Here is a 19080-nt window from a genome sequence, read left to right on the forward strand (position 1 = left end):
CAAGAGGCAGAAGAGAAAGGCAAACAATTTAAAAACTGTAAAAATTAAATAATAAAAAACAATTGCAAAGTTGTGCGCAGAGCTTGAGAAAGTGAGATTATCCTAAAACGACATCTATGCATGTATGCCTTGACAAAGGCTGGTGTTGCAGCCGAAACGTCAGTTCCTCTGCCTCTTCAATAAAACTACAAAATTGAACCTAAGACCTGAGTGAGCGGTACCTTCCTTCGAGTACTTATGAACAATAATTGTGGAACTGCACCCAGGCATCTGTATTCGTTTTATACGAGAGTGCTGGCCTCTGCTGCATAATATATATATATATATATATATGTATTCCCTGACGAAAGTCCCAAGTGAGGACTGAAACGTTGGAAATAAATATTCACCGTTTGCATCATAAAAGCCTTGATGACTTCTTTGACTTTCTATGAAAATCCTAAGAGTGCTGACACTTTCTCGGTTTAAAGATTTTTTTGCTCTAGCACCAAGGTATAGCAACTTTTTCTGGTGTGCTTCCCATTCTGGACTCTATATATATATATATATATATATACCTTGAAAAAGGTCCCAAAAGGGACCGAAACGTCGGTTGTACATGCAATTATAATACACGAATATTTGTTTGAACCACAAGACCCTTGGTGCTGGTTGTGTTTGATTTGGTATATTATTGGTCCTGGATATATATATATATACATACACACAGCCAGCAGAGGGCGCTGATAAATGAGAAATTTCAGATGAGGTGACAGTATCTGCACAATCCCAAATAAGAAACTCAATAGAGTGCATCTCAGTTTCGCTTATGGTGATGGTAGGATCTCAGACTCAGGTGGTCACTTCATGGGTTCCCTTGCCCCTGGCACCCCTGCCTTGCACAGCCCACCCACAGTCTAGAAACACCTCTGCCTGCAGGTAAATTGCATCCGCGAGCAGTTTTTTGCCCAATTCCACTTAGTGTGGCTGCAGCTGGCCCAACTGTCTCGCATTGCAGACGCAACAATCAGATTTTTCAAGCATAGGTACGTTTATCCACAGGCCCAGAATCCGCCCCATGTGGCCCTCACCCATACCCCTCAACTGTCCCGCTTTAAGCGGGACAGTCCCGCTTTCTATAGCTCGTCCCGCTGTCCCGGATAGTTCCCTGAATGTCCCGCATTTTCGTAATAGATTACGGAAATGCGGGACATTCATAGAAGGATCCGTGACAGCGGGATGAGCGCTCCGACTCCTTGCGCTGCTTCTCTCATGTGGCTCCTTCGCCGGCGGTCCCTGGCCCTTTTATAAGGTTGCGCCCGTGCGTAATGACGTCACGCGTACACACGGGGCGCAACCTTATAAAAGGGCCTGGGACCGCCGGCGAAGGAGCCACAGGAGAGAAGCAGCGCAAGGAGTCGGAGCGCGTATGGGGGCTCTGTGTTTGGGGGGCCTCTGTGTATGGGGGGGCCTCTGTGTTTGGGGGGCCTCTGTGTATGGGGGGGCCTCTGTGTTTGGGGGGCCTCTGTGTTTGGGGGGTTCTGTGTATGGGGGCTCTGTGTTTGGGGGCCACTGTGTTTGTGGGGGCCTCTGTGTTTGGGGGGCTCTGTGTATGGGGGCCACTGTGTATGGGGGGGCCTCTGTGTTTGGGGGGTTCTGTGTATGGGGGGCTCTGTGTTTGGGTGGCCTCTGTGTTTGGGGGGGGCCTCTGTGTATGGGGGCCTCTGTGTATGGGGGGGCACTGTGTATGGGGGGGCACTGTGTATAAAGGGTACTGTGTATGGGGGGTACTGTACATGGGGGGGCTCTGTGTATGAAGGGCACTGTGTATGGGGGGGGCTCTGTGGGCTTCCTTAGGTAGTACAGTATGAGGGTATAGCACATTTGCATCTGATCCCACCATTTCAACTATATAAAAGAAGTATTTTTAGAAAAAAATGGGGTGTGTTAATTGGGGCGTGGTCACAAAAGTGGGCGTGGCCAAAAAATTTGCCGCGCTGCGCGCACCAAATCTTTTTGTCCCTCTTTTTATTTTTCAAATGTTGGGAGGTATGCTCACCAAAAGCTTTTGCCCTCTCACTGAATAGTGCTGGGGGCACTTCTCTTGATTAGAACCTGTTCAGATTGGAACACCTTCTAATGGAAATTGGTTCCTAAGAATAAATGTTGAACCTCGGAATACAAAATGTCCAAAATAAGTGTCTATACTTGGCATAGTATATTATGGCTAAAGTGGTGCAGTAGATGTGTGCGACAGTGAGGGCATCACATGGGTGCTTTGCCTACAGCTGCCCCACACAAACTTGAAGTGCTTGACACATATTTATTTATTTCCTGTTATTTATATACCACATTTCCACATCAGGGCCAGATTAGCCACTAGGTGCCTAGTTTTAGGGCCTGCCCTGGGTAACAATCTGCCTGTGCCTTCTACCCTGGCCCACACTCATCACTCTGTCTACTGTACCGGCTTCCCCTCCCCTTCCTTGCAGCCTGGGATGACTGACGCAATAACGCATCATGAACACGCATTCTGACGACGCAAAGGGGCGGTGACATCACAAAGGGGCGGCTGAGCATATAAAATTCATAGGTGTGAGAGGGAGTCGGGCAGATAATTAGCGTGCAAGACTTTGAGCATATCGATAGTGCTGAACTAGCGCTTCGTGTGTGGCGGCCAGGCCTTTCTGCTGTCCTAGTGCCTGCGGCAGCTGCCTAGTGCTATTGCTAGCTACTTGCTAGTGTGCTACAGCTGAGCACATAGGAAAAACTCTTTGATTTTGATGTTCATGTGGCTGCAAAAAAGGGTGTGGGACAGTGTGACTGGGTCTGGGAGGGTAAGGGCAGGCTATAGGAACAGGTCAGGTGGGTCAGGGACGGAGGGCTGTGCAGAAAAAAAACAAACAGTGGTGGAACTACTGGGGGTGCAGTAGTTGTCCCGCACCCACTCAGGGCCTGCTGAGGGGCTGCATGCCCTGCACCCAGGCCCGGGGATCTCTAGTTACGTTATTAAAAACAAACAAAAAACCTCTTCAGTCAGATTATCATCTGGTTGCAAAAGGGTTTGGGATTGCGACTGTCTGACTGGGTCTGGGAGGGAGAGAGTGGGCAGCAGGACCAAGGCGACTGTATCTGTGCCGAGCAAAACAGTTTCTACTGCAATTATTGTCCTGATAATTTTCGTACCATGGCGATTGGTCGTTTAGTCGATGGGACAGTTTAGATAATTTCGGGCAGGTAAGGATACAATCTGCGCCTGTATTGTGTATCTGCCGATACCCTTTGGGCCCTACAGTGGGTGTCACTTTCATACAATTGGTGCTGCCACTGTTTCATGTTCAGAACAGCCTCCCATTTTTATTTTTTAGGGCTTTATCCTACAATTTCAGGCTGAATGTTTGTTGCATTTAAACGCGTGACTGATAGCTGAACGTTCATCAGAAGACTAAAGTCTGAGTGTGTATGGGCAGCTTAAGTGCACTGAGTCCCTAAAGTCTCACAGGGCGGGAAACCTTCCTTGTTTACAATGTAACGGTAACTCCTGTGGCTGTAATTCCATCATCTTGCTGCTATTCCTACAATAATGGCGGGATGCTGAGTTCATTTCATGGGCTTTTTATTTTAATACATGTATAAATTGGCTCTTGGTTTGACTTTGAGTAAAAAGAGAAGAGTGCGCAGGGCTTTCTGTTAAAAACCTGATTATTTTATTTCAGTAGCAGTGTAACAGAGCATAAGTAGAACTGATAAACAAATTAACCCTTTGTGCACTTGGTGAAGTGTAAATGCGCTAGTAAGTGCCACAAATGCGCTAGTACGTTGCTAGGCGGAGTGATACAGTATGGAGTCGGCTTTGGGAACTGGCGCTGGAGGGAGGCGCTTGTGGAGAGGTGAGTGGCTGGGGGAGGAGTCTGGGGAGTGACTGACAGGTGAGAGTAACAGGAGTCAGGGAGCCCAGGTGACAGCGGAACTTCCGGTCCTGGAACAGTTGCTATGGAGACGGGAGAGTTTACACCGATTGTGCCCAATCAGGCCCAGCGCCAATGGGAGCCCTGGAACACAGACAGAGCCGGTAGTTGTGAGAATAACCGCACAGGGCTGGCTGCCCCACCGCCCCACAGTCAGTACAAAGGGCGGGGCAGTGTATGAGGCGTTCCGACTCGCTCTCCCTCTCTGCCTGAGTTTATGCGGTTGCCATGGAGAGTGAAGGGGGCGGGCCTTTAGCAACAAGCAGCTGCTCAGGAGCAACTTTTCATGTGAGAGAGCCGTTTGTGCTGCCGTGCCGCACTAAATGGTGTGTAAGTAGCACTGGGTCCCGCTTTTGTGCTCCCTGTTAGCTTTATAAATCCCTCCGCCTGTCATAATCCCATATTAACAGTTCTAGGCTTTTCATTGGTTGCTTTATGTGCTTAACCTGTGTGTTCAGTGACATTATTTATGAACAAATTGCCCTGCTGTAATTCTACCATGTGTTCTGGCAGTTTCCTACATGGAATTGGCACTCTACAGGTATTGGACCCCTTATCCAGAAACCCATTATCCAGAAAGTTATGAATTATGGAAAGGCCATCTCCCATAGACCCCATTGTAAGACTTAAGGTAGGAGATACAAATTACAGAAAGATCCCTTATCCGGAAAGCCCCTTGTCCCAGCATTCTGGATAACGGGTCCCATACCTGTATTTATCTTTACATGTGTTCTGGGGGTATAACACATTGAACCGGCACTTTATGCCTCATGTGTTCTATTGCCGTCATGCATGGAAATGTTATTGTGTTTTTCCGCTCTGTGTACAATTCAGTGAAAAATGAGAATTCCTAAAGTTTAAGGGGTTTTAAAATGATTTTGCTGGGTATCAAACCAGTCATATCCGCTAAGGCAGGGCTGCCCAACTGGAGGCCCACGGGCCGAATGTGGCCCCTCCGTAGGATTTTTATGACCCCCTGTCTATTTAGAAGCTCCTTTGCTATATAAACTCATCATTGTAATTGAATCTGGCCCTCCAGCTTGCTATATGCAATAATAATTGGCCCACTACATGTAATACATTGGACAACACAAGGGGACCTGTCCCTAAAAAATGATTCCAAATCCGTTTCTATCACGTTAGTTAAGCAAAATAAACTTTACTTCCACCATATAAACTATTTCATATTTTTTTTCATTAAGTCTTGGATTTTACAGTCACAGCCAGCAGGCAGCCGCCATTTTGTAAACACTGTTATTAAGGCCAAGCTTTGTATCATTATGCATTGGCCATTTAGGTGATATCTAGGAAGTGCTGAATGGAAAGTTAAAGTAATTATAATTAAAAATCTGAGCTGTCAATCATATATTGCCTGCCCCGCCTCTTTAGAGGCGGGGCAGGCAATATATGATTGACAGCTCAGATTTTTAAATACATTTATTTAAATAAAGAATTTGGGTTTCATGTTTAATTTATAAAAAGACTTTATAAAGTGCTCTGGGCCTCTTCTGTCTCCCTCTGGTAGAACCAACAGCTCTGTATTTGGGTCTTTAGGCACCCAAGATATGACCCCCCCACCCATCTCCTCAGCCAGTAGGAAACAGCACCCCACCCTCAGGTTATTTTCCATTGTTGCGACTGTCTGTCATTTCCATTACCTGAATTGCTTGGGGGCAAATTAGTGGGCTCAGTGTTGTTTCATTGTACTGGTGTGAGATGCTGCCCAGCACAATTATATTATATATTAATGTGTTGTATTTCTATTGCAGAAAGACAGAATGAGCAGCAGGCCGAGCACTGTGCGGGTGTTTGTCCGGGTTAAACCAACACCGAATTTTGCTCATGAGATCATCAGATTCGGGGAAGACAATAAGGTAAAGCCGGCGAATAACTCCTGACACCAATATAACCATATCCTTTTAGCATTCATTCCATCCTAATGAACTTCTTCTGCATAAAAAACAAACACAAGAATTCCTGGCACTGTAATGTATGTAGGGACACCCCGGATATAAGCCTGAGTATTAATATTGGTTTTGTGGTGATAAAATTATAGTACAGGTTTGGGAAGCATTATCCAGAATGCTCGGGATCTGGGGTTTTCAAATAAAGGGTCTTTCCGTAATTCGGATCTCCTACCTAAAGTCTGCTAAAAACATTATTGAAACATTATATAAAAAGAAAGAATGTGAGATATAATGAATAGAAGATATATTAATATATAAGGAATATAAATAATATAATGAATAAATACATATAACATATATAAAGCTTTGCTTGTATTTTGCAGACAGTAGATATCCACATTAAGAAAGATGACAGGCTCGGTGTTGTCAATAACAAGCGCTCTGATTGGTCTTTCAAAGTGGACGGGTTACTTCACAATGCCTCACAAGACACCGTCTATGATACCGTGGCAAAGTCGGTTGTTTCCAAGGCACTTGATGGATACAATGGTAATTACTCCTGAAGTGTTTAAACTAATGGTGTGGGCTTAGAGTTAGTAGAGGTGGCTAGTGGGGGATCTCAGGGAACAGCACTAGGGTTTTGTCACATCATAAGTGATTGTGTCAGGGGGCAGGTTTGTCTTAACAGAAGAAGGACATTACGCTGCCCTATTAATACAGGAAAGTAGGGATGAAAAGTGTCTTAAAACTAAGAGCTTCCACTCAGATTTGGCTTATCCCATCAAGCTAAGGACAACATAGAAAAATGCTGGATAGGCCCAGCTGCCCAGTATTTGGGCTTCAGTGTCTAGAGGCAGAGAGCTCCGGGACAGAGGGCTTGGTGGGGTATGTTTGGCAGGACATAAAGTAAGAAAGATGCTCAGTTTTAGATTATAGAAATTTTAGAAATTATATAATGAGGCAGAGTGGCATAGGAGCAAACTTAGGGCAACTCTGGAACAAAACATATACCCCATGCCTGTTCCTTTGTGTTTCCTTTATTTTAGTTGTAACTACTTAACGTGTGTGACTTCAAATTTGAATTTTTTGTGCTTCAAGTTGATGATATGCCAGGAGACTGATTGCAGGAACTACATGTTATAGCCACTGGGGTTATTCAATCCATGTCTGGCCCAACCACATAGTCAAACATATTACCAGTCGCCACTATGGCCTGTTCCCAGATGATTACACATGTAAATCAGCTGCAGAGTGCCATTGAGTCCTATGAGAGACTTTCCTTGGGCCGGGTTGGAGCTGCAGAGTGCCATTGAGTCCTATGGGAGACTTTCCTTGGGCCGGGATGGAGCTGCAGAGTGCCATTGAGCCCTATGGGAGACTTTCCTTGGGCCGGGATGGATCTGCAGAGTGCCATTGAGCCCTATGGGAGACTTTCCTTGGGCCGGGTTGGAGCTGCAGAGTGCCATTGAGTCCTATGGGAAACTTTCCTTGGGCCGGGTTGGAGCTGCAGAGTGCCATTGAGCCCTATGGGAGACTTTCCTTGGGCCGGGTTGGAGCTGCAGAGTGCCATTGAGCCCTATGGGAGACTTTCCTTGGCCGGGTTGGAGCTGCAGAGTGCCATTGAGCCCTATGGGAGACTTTCCTTGGGCCGGGTTGGAGCTGCAGAGTGCCATTGAGCCCTATGGGAGACTTTCCTTGGGCCGGGTTGGAGCTGCAGAGTGCCATTGAGCCCTATGGGAGGCTTTCCTTGGGCCGGGTTGGAGCTGCAGAGTGCCATTAAGCCCTATGGGAGACTTTCCTTGGGCCGGGTTTGAGCTGCAGAGTGCCATTGAGCCCTATGGGAGACTTTCCTTGGGCCGGGTTGGAGCTGCAGAGTGCCATTGAGCCCTATGGGAGGCTTTCCTTGGGCCGGGTTGGAGCTGCAGAGTGCCATTGAGCCCTATGGGAGACTTTCCTTGGGCCGGGTTGGAGCTGCAGAGTGCCATTGAGCCCTATGGGAGACTTTCCTTGGGCCGGGTTGGAGCTGCAGAGTGCCATTGAGCCCTATGGGAGACTTTCCTTGGGTCGGGTTGGAGCTGCAGAGTGCCATTGAGCCCTATGGGTGACTTTCCTTGGGCCAGGTTGGAGCTGCAGAGTGCCATTGAGCCCTATGGGTGACTTTCCTTGGGCCAGGTTGGAGCTGCAGAGTGCCATTGAGCCCTATGGGAGGCTTTCCTTGGGCCGGGTTGGAGCTGCAGAGTGCCATTGAGCCCTATGGGAGGCTTTCCTTGGGCCAGGTTGGAGCTGCAGAGTGCCATTGAGTCCTATGGGAGGCTTCCAAAAACATGCACAGAAGGTTCAAAGTCAGAATGTTTTTTCGCATCTTTTACGATCGTTCAGATTTTCGTACTACCATGATCCAAATTTTTTGTACTTTTAGTGTACATCAGAAAATATCAGATTTAATCCGATCATACTTTTAGAAGTCCCAAATTCGGACTGGGCCCCTGTGTCTTTGGTTTGCTGTTTGGGCCAAAATTCTCATGTAATTGAAATTTCTGATTTTTCTTGTATTTTTCTTTTAGGTACAGTCATGTGTTACGGTCAGACTGGAGCAGGAAAAACATACACAATCACTGGAGGGACAGAAAACTACCAACTCAGGGGCATCATCCCGAGAGCTTTGCAGCAGGTGATGGGAATTCTCCCAGGAGGGAACTGACTAAAATCTTTCCTTCTGTTTTCCTACCTCCTGCTCACTTCTATGCATATAGAATAAATGATGGCACAGCATCACCAAACTCTCCGATCATATTACCAATGCAGGTTTTTAAGGAGATTGAAGGGAAGAGTGATCAGTCTATCACAGTGCGGATTTCATATCTGGAAATCTACAATGAGACTCTTTACGACCTCCTTTCCACCGTGCCAGATGCCCCAGCCCCTGACACACAGATGACCATAGTGGATGATGCCCAGGGAGTGATTATCAAAGGCTTATCTCTACACCTCGCCTCCAATGAGGAGCAGGCCTTGAACCTTCTTTTCGAGGTAACCGTACATTCATTGTCCTATGTACCTGCCAGAACAAAGCAAGTACTACACTGAGGGGCAAATTTATTATAAAATGTAAGCCAACATCACCAGTGTCCCATAGCAACCAATAAGTGATTAGATTTTACCAGTCACCTACAAGTTAGAAAACAATAGCAAATATCTTATTGGTTGCTATGAGCAACATCACCAGTGATATTAGCTTACACACTGTAATAAATAGTCCCCTTATTGTATCATAAAAATTAGGAACCACAAATCTGTGGCATTATGGCCTGATGTAATTGGCTGTTCTCTTTCATGGAAGTATGTTAGTGTTTTATATCTTGATACAAAAGTAAATGTTGATAGAATAGTTCAGCATTAAACTCCTGGCTAGTATTCTTGTAACATTAACCTTTATACTTGTGTTGCCTTCCGTAGAAACCATCTCTTGTTCCCATGTGAACCTATATTTATTCTTCCTGTAGGGGGAGACAAATCGAATGATTGGATCCCACATACTGAATAAAAACTCATCCAGGTCTCACTGTATTTTCACCATTCATGTGGAGGTAAGTGTAAGCCTCTTAGTAATGGAAATAGTTTGGGGGATTACACTGTCACTGCTGTACATCCTCACACTCAATCAATATAGTGACCGGAACAGAAAAGTCAAAAGATTTTTATTATAATTATAATAATATTTTATGAGGTATGCAGCAATCTGCCTCTTTGTATAGGGGTAGGTTGTGGTGCAGGATAAAGAGCTGGAGGGCTGAGTGGCCCAGCGGTATCCTTGTTTATAATGGAAGGATAAGATACAGGATAGAGGACTATTTTCCAGTGTATAGAGGTAGGATAGTTTGCTGTGTAGAGATTGTTACAGTAATCTCCCCCCCCACATTATATACTGTTTTATAGGGGAAGGAAAAGGTGCAGGGGACTGAATGGCACAGCAATCTCTCTATGTGTATTAGGGAAACATAAGGTACAAGACTCAGTTCAAGAGGGCTGCTGGCACAGCAATCTCACTGTGTGTATAGTGGAAGGATACTCTGTAGAATAGCTTGCCAAATATATAGAGTTGGGTTCTTGCATAAAAATAAATTTGCCTAACACGCTTGTAGAACCAATGTCAATGTTCTATGTTGTTTCATGTTACAAATGAGTAAATAAACACCTTTGAAAAAAAAAAAATTTGCCTAAAATATCTATCCTTTTCAGTCTCATTCTAGAATTATATCCGATGCAAAATATACAATCTCAAAAATTAACCTGGTGGATCTGGCAGGCTCAGAGCGACTGGGGAAAACTGGGGTAAGTGTCTAAAGAATCCAAGTCATTTAATTTGCCATAATGGCCATTGTCTTCTTGTCACAGAATCCACCCAAGGCATAAGCAGACTTTTGCCACTTAAAGGAATACTGTCATGGGAAAACTTGTCAAAACCCATCAGTTAATAGAGCTTCTCCAGCAGATCCTGTATTGTAATCTGTTTTTTCCCATGGGGCTAGCCATATTCTTCATTTCCCAGGGTGTCACAGACCTGTGCACCTGATAAACTTCAGTCACACTTTACTGCTACGCTGCAAGTTGGAGTGATATCCCCCCCCCCCTCACCCCCAGAAGCCGTTCAGCAGAACAATGGGAAGGGAGCAAGGTAGCAGCTCCCAGTAGGTATCAGAATAGCACTCGATAGTAAGAAATCCAAGTCCGGCTTGGGACTCCTCCAGTTACATGGGAGTAGGAGAAACAATAGGTTAGCTGAAAGCAGGTCTAATGTGTAGCGCTGGCTCCTTCTGAAAGCTCAGACTCAGGCACAATGCACTGAGATGGCGCCTACACACCAATATTACAGCTAAAAAATAAATTTGTTGTCTCAAGAATACAATTTTATATGGCAGAGGGAATTATTTGCTATGTAAACAGTGTCATTTAGAAATAAAATGTATCCCATAAAAATCATGATAGTATCCCTTTAATATTTCAGTTGGGCTAGGGATGTCTGCTATATCTGAGACTAAGCTTTGTCCTACTTGATGCCTAAAACGGCATTGCAGGGTTGAAACCATGCAGCCCTAGTGAGAACTCTTGAGCAATACAAGTATAGGTGTAGCATAATGTAAGCTGAAAAGAGCCAACAGCCATTTATACATATTTATGTCTTGCCCTGTAAGACACGCAGAGCCTGCACAGTAAGGGACATGTACAGATCCAGCAGAATATTGTCATGCCCTCATTTCACTCTTGTGTTTCAGTCTGAAGAGCAGGTCCTGAAGGAGACCACATACATCAACAAGTCTCTCTCCTTCCTGGAACAGACGATAATTGCCCTAACAGATCGCAGCCGAGACCACATCCCCTTCCGGCAGAGCAAACTCACCCATGCACTCAAGGACTCCCTAGGTACCAGAACCCTGTCCGACTATACACAGAGTTCCCTTCTAGACCAAACCTAGTCTTGCCGCTAATAAACAAATGAGCAGGAGTCATTCTAAGCACCTTCAGTATTATCATTGCTTCATCCTGTTTCTCTCTGTGTTCAATAATCTCTGGATATTTTATTTGAGCCATTCAGGAGGTGAGTAGTCAGCATCACAGTTAGATAAATGTCTTTTTTCCATTTCTACAGGAGGCAACTGTAACACAATCCTTGTAGCCAACATCTACGGAGAGGTCTCTCAGCTCAGCGAGACTGTGAGTTCCTGCAATTTGCTTGACTTATTCCTTCCTACGTGCTTCTTCTGTTCAGTAGAATTTATTGTACAAGAGTTCAATAGATAGAGAGAATATCTACCTAGTTATATGAAAAAAAGACACATATCTGTCAGGTTAAGCTGTTGGGGTAAACCTGAGATTGGTTTATTAGTTCTCTTTTTTTTAAAAAAAATGACCCCCTTTCCACATATAACAATTTGACTTTTGTTGTTCCAGCTCTCTACTCTACGCTTTGCCAGCAGGATGAAATGTATCCCAGCCGAGTCTGTTGTGATTGAGCACTACGATCCTGTTGTAAGTGTCTGCACCATAAATCCCCTGGAGCACCAGTGACTCCTTTTTTAATTTTTCTTTCTTTTACTGTTGCATTTAATCCCCCCTGGCTGGAGAAAGTAACGGCCACGCTAGGCAAATTTATTAATAAGAATGAGCCATGAATTCGGTAACATCTGAGGCCCTGGGGCTATATGGGGCAGTTTATTTGCACTCCTATCCCCTGGCAGCCAATCAGAATAGCGCTTATACTACATATTAGGAAACCAATTGGATCTGATGTCATTCTACTAATTTTAACACCTGGTTTTCCCTTCCCACAGCGAGTTGCGCGAAACTTGCAAAAAGAGATTGACCATCTAAGGCAGGAGCTGGCAGTTCGTGACACATTGGTAAGTGGGTTACACCATGTTTGGGTGAGTTTTGTCTTTGCACATTGTTATAAATATACCCCAATATTCCAATATGAATGTTTTATGCTCCCCAGTCTTTAGTATGCTCACTATGACCTCTGTTGTCATAGGCACTAGAACCTTCCTACACTTTTTTCAAGAGTTTCAAAAGCCCTCCAGTTATTACTAAACTACAGTTCCCATAAAGGGCAGCCCAGTACAGTTGTATATCCAACCTATGGCCCTTACAACTGTCACTCAACTTTGAGCACTTCTCCAAGCTGAAGGTTGATGGGAGTTGTAGTTTTTCAGTAGCTAATTTAGGGAATTTAGGGCAACCTAACCTATTCCGTCCTGCACAGTTGGACCCATTCAGTTCTACTTGCTCTTACCAGTACAAGCTGCACCTTCTTACTCACTCTATCCTATTCTACTATGACTCTTCCTTCTCCGTAGACTCTACCCTGTTCTGATGGGCACATTCACACTGGATATTCATTCTGCTCAAATGGCCAGTGTAAGCATTTTAACTGTTCTTCACATTCTAAATGTATCCTGTACATTCTGACTCTTCCTTAGTGTGCCCTCTTGCACAGTCTGGCTCATATCTATGTTCCCCATACCAAATGTTGCACCACGTATTCTGTCCTACAGTGAATGAGCCCCCACAGAGCTGATTTATTAAAAATATAGTTCCCCACAGCTAGTATGCAGAGAATGTGATTTGCATGTTGTTTTTCTTATTTCAGACCAACCACGCTCGCGTCAGTTACGAGCCTTTCAATGAGAGCCAGATTGCAGAAATCAACGCTCAGGTTCGGCGCTATTTAGATGGCAAAGTGGATGAGATTGATGTAAGTTTGCACTACTGTACGGCTTGCCAGTGCAAAGCAGTGCTGTTACCCTTCACTAATTCCTTTCCACATCTTGTTTTCAGATACTGAACCTAAGGCAAATTCAGGAAATTTTTAACCAGTTCAAGCTGATTCTGAGGTGTGTATTACCTTGCACCAGTCATCCTATACTGGCCTTATTGTTTCATTTTTTATTGAAAACGGGCTATAATATCTGTTACCATGTATGCAGCTGAGCAGGTCATACAGGGGTCTGTGCTTCATCTATATGTGTGTATATATGTCAGTTGGTATAAGACACACCTCTTGTTCCCACAGTAACACACTGTCCAATAATATGATCCAAGACTTGTTCAAAGGCCTAAGGGCATCTATCATTTTTAGACTTATGGTAAGCAATCAACACAGCTTGGGTCTTAAATTCCACTTTTGGGCCAACTTGCTTTATCGCCTCAATCATCTTCCTTTGGGACAGTAAATGCAGCTACCCAAAGCCAGCATTCTCTGTACCTGCCGATTCTGGGTTGTTCTCTTTTCCAGAGTCAGAGTTTCCATTGGCTTATATGTTCCCTGGGAATCGGTCAATAGCATTTTGAAAGGAGAGAAGTTCTATATGGCAGACCATGCTTTATTAATCTTTTTTACTGTGCTCACCTTCCTGTGTTTTTTTTTTTGCCTGACCATAGGAAAAAGAGTTGTCAACGAACTAGAAGCACAGATCACAGCATCAAGTACATGCTTTATGGTAGAAAGTGGCTCTTCTAGGCCACATATTATGAGTATGATAGCAATTTGGATTTATTATAGTTGAGCCTGCAGAGGTAACCCACAGATAATAGTGTTTTAAAGGCATCATAATTACATAACCCAGGGTCGCCCAGCTAGCAGCACCCAGAATCCCAGCAGCCTTTGTGCATGAAAGTCTGTGCCATGGGGAAGTCTGATTCCATGCGTCACCTCCCATAATCCTAAACTGCAGATGTATAGGGTTTGGCATGATCTGTGTGTGCCTCTGTTCCCAGTGTATTAACCTCTAATCAATCGCAGCGTTTCATTTGCAGTCAACAGGAAAAGGCGGCAGAAGCTCGACTGAGACAAAAATACACGCTGATAGACAAAACCGACTTTGTGACAGTCACAGCTGCTCAGAAGGTATGTGTCTGACTTATAATCCAAACTGCGGTTCCCCCACTTTTATTTGAACTATATCTTCCATCAACTAATGTTCAGATACCACTGCCCGACTGAAGGGCATTCTCCCCCTATCTGCACCATACACAGCATTCTCATTGGGTCCCAATGCTTGATATAGAAGAGATTTTTGAAACAGGACTAGGGGAAATGATCTCCCAGATAATGAAAGACAGAAATACTGTTAATGTGCTTTGTGTTTGTTACAGGCGGGACTTTTAGACGCAGACGGGCTGATGGTGGGAGAAGTAGACGGGCACAGTTTTGGCATTGGAGTTGCTCCTGTTTCATCCAAGGCCAGCAGTTCTCTATCTGCAAGAAAACCCAAAAGCAGAAAATCAAAGGAACGGTCCAGGTAGGTGTGCATCCTGGGGCGGCATGATTAATAGGCTTATGTGGAGCTTTGTTACCTAGCTTTGGCTGGCCCATAGAGAGCAATATAGTGGGAAAAAACCCTATCAGCTGTTTTAATGGAAGCCAAGCCATCCCACCTAACCCCGGGGAGAGGAGCAACCTGGGAGCTATGAGTATGGAGTGCTTGGTATCGGAGTAAATAATTTGGGTACTGCATTCACTTGGCCAGCAAGATGTTCCTTGTCAGCTCCTCTAAAAGGAAAGTTCATATTCAAACTAACATTCATAAGATTTACATATTGATATTCTCAGACAAACTGCAGTTTATTTTTTCTCCTCTTCTCTCTTCGTCTATCTGGTTGCTAGGATCAGAGGCACCTTGGCAACCAGAAAGCAAATTCATTCTGGGGCTTGATTTCATTGCTATTACTTTTTTTTATTACTTATCTATTACTTATTATTACTTATTATTCTATTACTTTTGTTTTGCATTTTGTTAGGTGGGTTGGTAATGGTTTCCATTTAATTTTCAGTCCTGTGAGTCGGAAGGAAGGAGCGGGAAGTCCTGCCCCAGCCAAGGAACTAGAAGCCTTCTCTCCATCAAAATCCAATTTGCTAACTGCTTCTGCCAGGGAGCTGGACCTTAAAGAGACAGTCATCAAAGAGCAACCTGAGGTGGGAAGCCTGGATCTACAGCCTGCAGAGTCGACAGTCAAGGAGGAGCGCAGTCTTTCCAGGTGACTGTTATGGCTGTATAAATGGAACTGACAGTGAGGGGGTTGTCTGCAACATTGTAAGGCTTGAGTGAACTGGGGTTCTGTTGTTGTGGTTCAGTCTGGCATTGCAGCAATGAAAATCTATAAGGCACTGCCACTTAACGTAGACTTCAAAGCTGGGATTCTTGGGAATTCCTGCTCCCTGGCTGCTCTCTTAACTATGGACAAGATGGAACCGCACCCTGGGTATGTGAATCCAATCTCCTGCCAGTAGGTACAAAGCATTATCTGGACTTGCTTCTCTTATGTGCTGCAGTGCCGCAGATTAGCCCTTAACGTTTAGGCCCAGGTTGCCGGTTGATGACAAGCTTGAACTACAAGGATTCACAATCTGAACTTCTTTATTTCCCTGTTTAGCTCTCCTCCCCCTAAACCGTCCGCTTTTGAAGACTTTAAAGCAGAACGAGGCAGCGAACTGAATCGCATCTTTAAGGAGAATAAAGCCATTCTTGCCGACCGGAAGCGAAAGCTGAAGGATGTCACCCAGAGGATAAACCTCATAAAGAAAGAGATGGACGACACTTCGCACACACTCAATGTTGCCAAAGTGGAAAGAGAAAAGCAAGGTAACCTAACGTTCCATAACTGAGGGGCAAGGTGGGGGGCACACTATTCTGTCTGCCCAGCTAAACCAGTGGAATTCCACAAGGAATGTAAATGCAGCTAATGGTGCAGGTTCTCTGTGCCCCTCAGTGACACTGCTTCTGTGTTTAACGAGCAGGGGAATACATTAACGAGGAAGGGCAGGTAATCATCGATGAGCAGGAGTTCATACTGATCGTCCGGCTGAAGGACCTGAAGAAGCAATACAGGGCAGATTATGAAGAGCTGCAGGACCTGAGGGCAGAGGTGCAATATTGCCAGAAACTGGTGGATCAGTGCCGGCAGCGACTGCTAACAGGTCTGTTTCCTGCCCAGTAGAGGGCGCTTTGAGTTATAGCTTCATTGTATATTGGCTGTGTGACACTCACGTGTCCCCATAAAACATTTTAGAACATTTTAAAAATTACCCAGATTAGTCCAGACATTGTATAGAGTATTTTAAAGGTACAGTTGTATAAAATGAATCCTGTAAACCACCGAACCTAACCTAGTTTCATTTGCAGTGCATCTATAAATGTTACTATGCTTTATTGCTTTAATCCCTCTTTGCCAGAATTCGAAGCTTGGTATAACGAGTCCTTTGTCATTCCGGAAGACATGCAAACTTTATTGAAGTTGGGGGGCAGTATAAGGCCAGGACTGATTCCAGCCAATAAGCTCCTGGAACTGGTGAGTCTTTTTCTCCCCTGGTGACTAATAGAGATTATTAATGGAAGGTAGTAAGCAGATTTATAGTGGGATTATTCCAGCCAATAAGATACTGACACTGATAAGTTCTCCTCCGTAATTGTAGAGTGTGTCTTTAATTATTTAATATTATTTACGATTCTGTATCTACCTTCTTGCACTTTCTCCATGTTGCCTTGTCCCACAGGGGGAGGATGAGCAGGAGAGGTTGGAAAGGCTGCAGCAGGAACTGCTGATGGAGGTCCCTGGCTCCCTCCCTTTCCACAATGCCAGAAGCAACGTAGAGAAAAAGGTGTGTATAACAGTAAAGGCTACACATTAGGCATAACACTCACTGGCGATCTCTACAGACAGCATCTCCCCAATAACCCTGGTCTCTGAGTTAAAGCTGAACATTGGTTACACTGGCAAAATGTATTAATGCCCACGTATATCCCAAGGGCCCCAGTCACCCAAGCAGCTTTATCTTCATTATACTGTCCTTCTCTGTATTATTAACATTTAGTTAAATAGGATTAGGAACAGGTTTTACATTATGGAGAGGCCCCTCTCCAGCATATCTGTGCTATTTCTGTGTCCCCAGTGATTATTACATTAAAGGCAGAGGATAGGATTTAAGTTAAGATCTTCCTATTTTCATTAGGAATGCATACTTGCTAGTATGGTGCTCCATATACCTTTTTCAACTTTCCTGCATTAAGCAGCGGCTCTTGATTTTACACTTTAGTGCAGATCAGTCTCTGATTTTCTATATATTCTCTTGCAGTACAAGTACAGCAGAGCCGCGGCACAGATCACTCCATCCAAAAAGAAGCCCAGTTTGATAACAAGCACGGTAAAGAACAAACCTCCCTCCATGTTATCGGCTGCGTAGGAGCCCAGCAGATCTACCTTCCTCTCGATCTAATTACTGCACTGGCTGGCCTCCTAATCCCCTGTGCCTGATACATGCCACTTACACCGGCCTCAGCTCTGAAATAAAGGATTTGGGAATGTTCCAGTATTGCACCTTTATTCCAAATGCCACAAGATCCTTCCTGCTTCTCCACTGCTCTCACCTTCAGCTTGCCGGCCTTCTGTTAGTTCTAGCCCTGCCCGCTTCAAGGTTGCTATGAATACAAAAGGTGATTACAATAACACTCGCAGCCCTGTAACAGCTCCTAAATAATCAATTGTAGTACCAAGAATAAAATGGTATTTATTTGCCTCGGACAATTATAGCAGAAGTCAGAATGGTTTATCCAGGTAGCAGGGTCAGTACACACGGAATGCAGAGCTTAGCAGCAAACCCATTATCTTGCAATGTCTGAAGGAGCGGAACCTTTTCCTCCACAACACTGGGGTCTCCTTCAGTTTCAGGGATCGATCCCCCAGACATCTGAAAAATAGAACGAGAAACTGAAAATGCAAGATAGTGGGGAACAGCAGCTGCTATAAGTATATGCCCTGGCTGGGGCAACAGGGTTCCCAGTAAGATAGAATCCTGCAGGTAGAGGCCAGCCTATGAGATAGGACCATTTGCACCAGGCACAGTTTAACACGTAATAAGTTAACTTTTATTATAATGTAGAGAATATTCTGAGAAAATTTGCAATTGGTATTCATTTTAGTTTTTTCATTATTTCACTTTTTGTTCAGCAGCTTTCCAGTTTGGAGTTTCAGCAGCTATCTGGTTGCTAGGGTCCTTAGTAACCAGGGAGTGGTTTGAAAGAGAGCCAGGTATATGAATAGGCAAGGACCCGAATAGAGAAATAAGTTATAAAAAGTAACAATAGAAATTGTAGTTTTACAGGGGCATTGTTTTTGGCTGCTGGGGTCAGTGACCCCCACTGAAAGCTGTAAAGAGTCGGCAGAAGAAGGCAAATAATAAAAAAAAGTATAAAAAAAATAATGAAGACCAATTGAAAAGTTGCTTAGAATTCTCGATTCTATAACATTAAAAGTTAACTTAAAGGTGAACCACCTCTTTAAGGAAGGTGCCTATAGCTAATTAAAGCAACCCCAAATTCTGTAGCACCCACTTTTTAGCGAGGGACCATAAGCCACAGTTGTAGGTGATCTAGTTGGGGCAGTCCCAAATTAAGGTCCCCAAAAGGGGCATGACTTATGGGAAGTAGGCAGGATGGTTTAGGGCAGTGATCCCCAACCAGTGGCTCCGGGGCAACATGTTGCTCCCCAACCCCTTGGGTGTTGCTCTCAGTGCCCCCAAACCAGGGAGTTATTTTTGAATTCCTGACTTGGGGGCAAGTTTTGGTTGAATAAAAACAAGATTTCCTACCAAATAAAGCCCCCTGTAAGCTGATAGGGTGCATAGAGGCCCCTAATAGCCAATCACAGCCCTTATTTGGCTCCTCCATGAACTT

General features: G+C 44.5%; 1 protein-coding gene across 2 annotated transcripts; it reads left to right on the plus strand.

The window, feature by feature from the left end:
* The first annotated feature begins 3901 nt into the window (after nucleotides 1-3901).
* On the plus strand, nucleotides 3902-17717 carry kif9 (kinesin family member 9). 2 transcript variants are annotated; one of them, XM_012965693.3, is made up of 21 exons: nucleotides 3902-4277; nucleotides 5717-5821; nucleotides 6238-6403; nucleotides 8419-8525; nucleotides 8660-8884; nucleotides 9358-9441; nucleotides 10094-10186; nucleotides 11128-11275; nucleotides 11502-11566; nucleotides 11804-11881; nucleotides 12184-12252; nucleotides 13002-13106; nucleotides 13190-13245; nucleotides 14168-14258; nucleotides 14507-14652; nucleotides 15185-15388; nucleotides 15785-15993; nucleotides 16149-16328; nucleotides 16584-16699; nucleotides 16905-17009; nucleotides 17484-17717. In XM_012965693.3, exons 1-21 carry the CDS (start codon nucleotides 4176-4178, stop codon nucleotides 17589-17591), a joined length of 2562 nt encoding a protein of 853 aa, XP_012821147.1. In that variant the 5' UTR covers nucleotides 3902-4175; the 3' UTR covers nucleotides 17592-17717. The 2 variants fall into 2 exon arrangements, with proteins under 2 accessions (XP_012821147.1, XP_012821148.1); XM_012965694.3 differs by having other exon boundaries at nucleotides 3981-4273.
* Nucleotides 17718-19080: the final 1363 nt, after the last annotated feature.

The sequence above is a fragment of the Xenopus tropicalis genome, chromosome 6, assembly GCF_000004195.4.
Source record: "Xenopus tropicalis strain Nigerian chromosome 6, UCB_Xtro_10.0, whole genome shotgun sequence".
Taxonomy (NCBI): Eukaryota; Metazoa; Chordata; class Amphibia; order Anura; family Pipidae; genus Xenopus; species Xenopus tropicalis.

What these genes read in the sequence shown, in the direction of transcription:
- kif9 (XM_012965693.3), top strand. Translation starts at nt 4,176, where the DNA reads ATGGAGAGTGAAGGGGGCGGGCCTTTAGCAACAAGCAGCTGCTCAGGA. An exon ending in CCAATAAGCTCCTGGAACTG is followed by an intron (nt 16,700 to 16,904) that starts GTGAGTCTTTTT and finishes CTTGTCCCACAG; the next exon opens with GGGGAGGATGAGCAGGAGAG. An exon ending in GAAGCAACGTAGAGAAAAAG is followed by an intron (nt 17,010 to 17,483) that starts GTGTGTATAACA and finishes ATTCTCTTGCAG; the next exon opens with TACAAGTACAGCAGAGCCGC.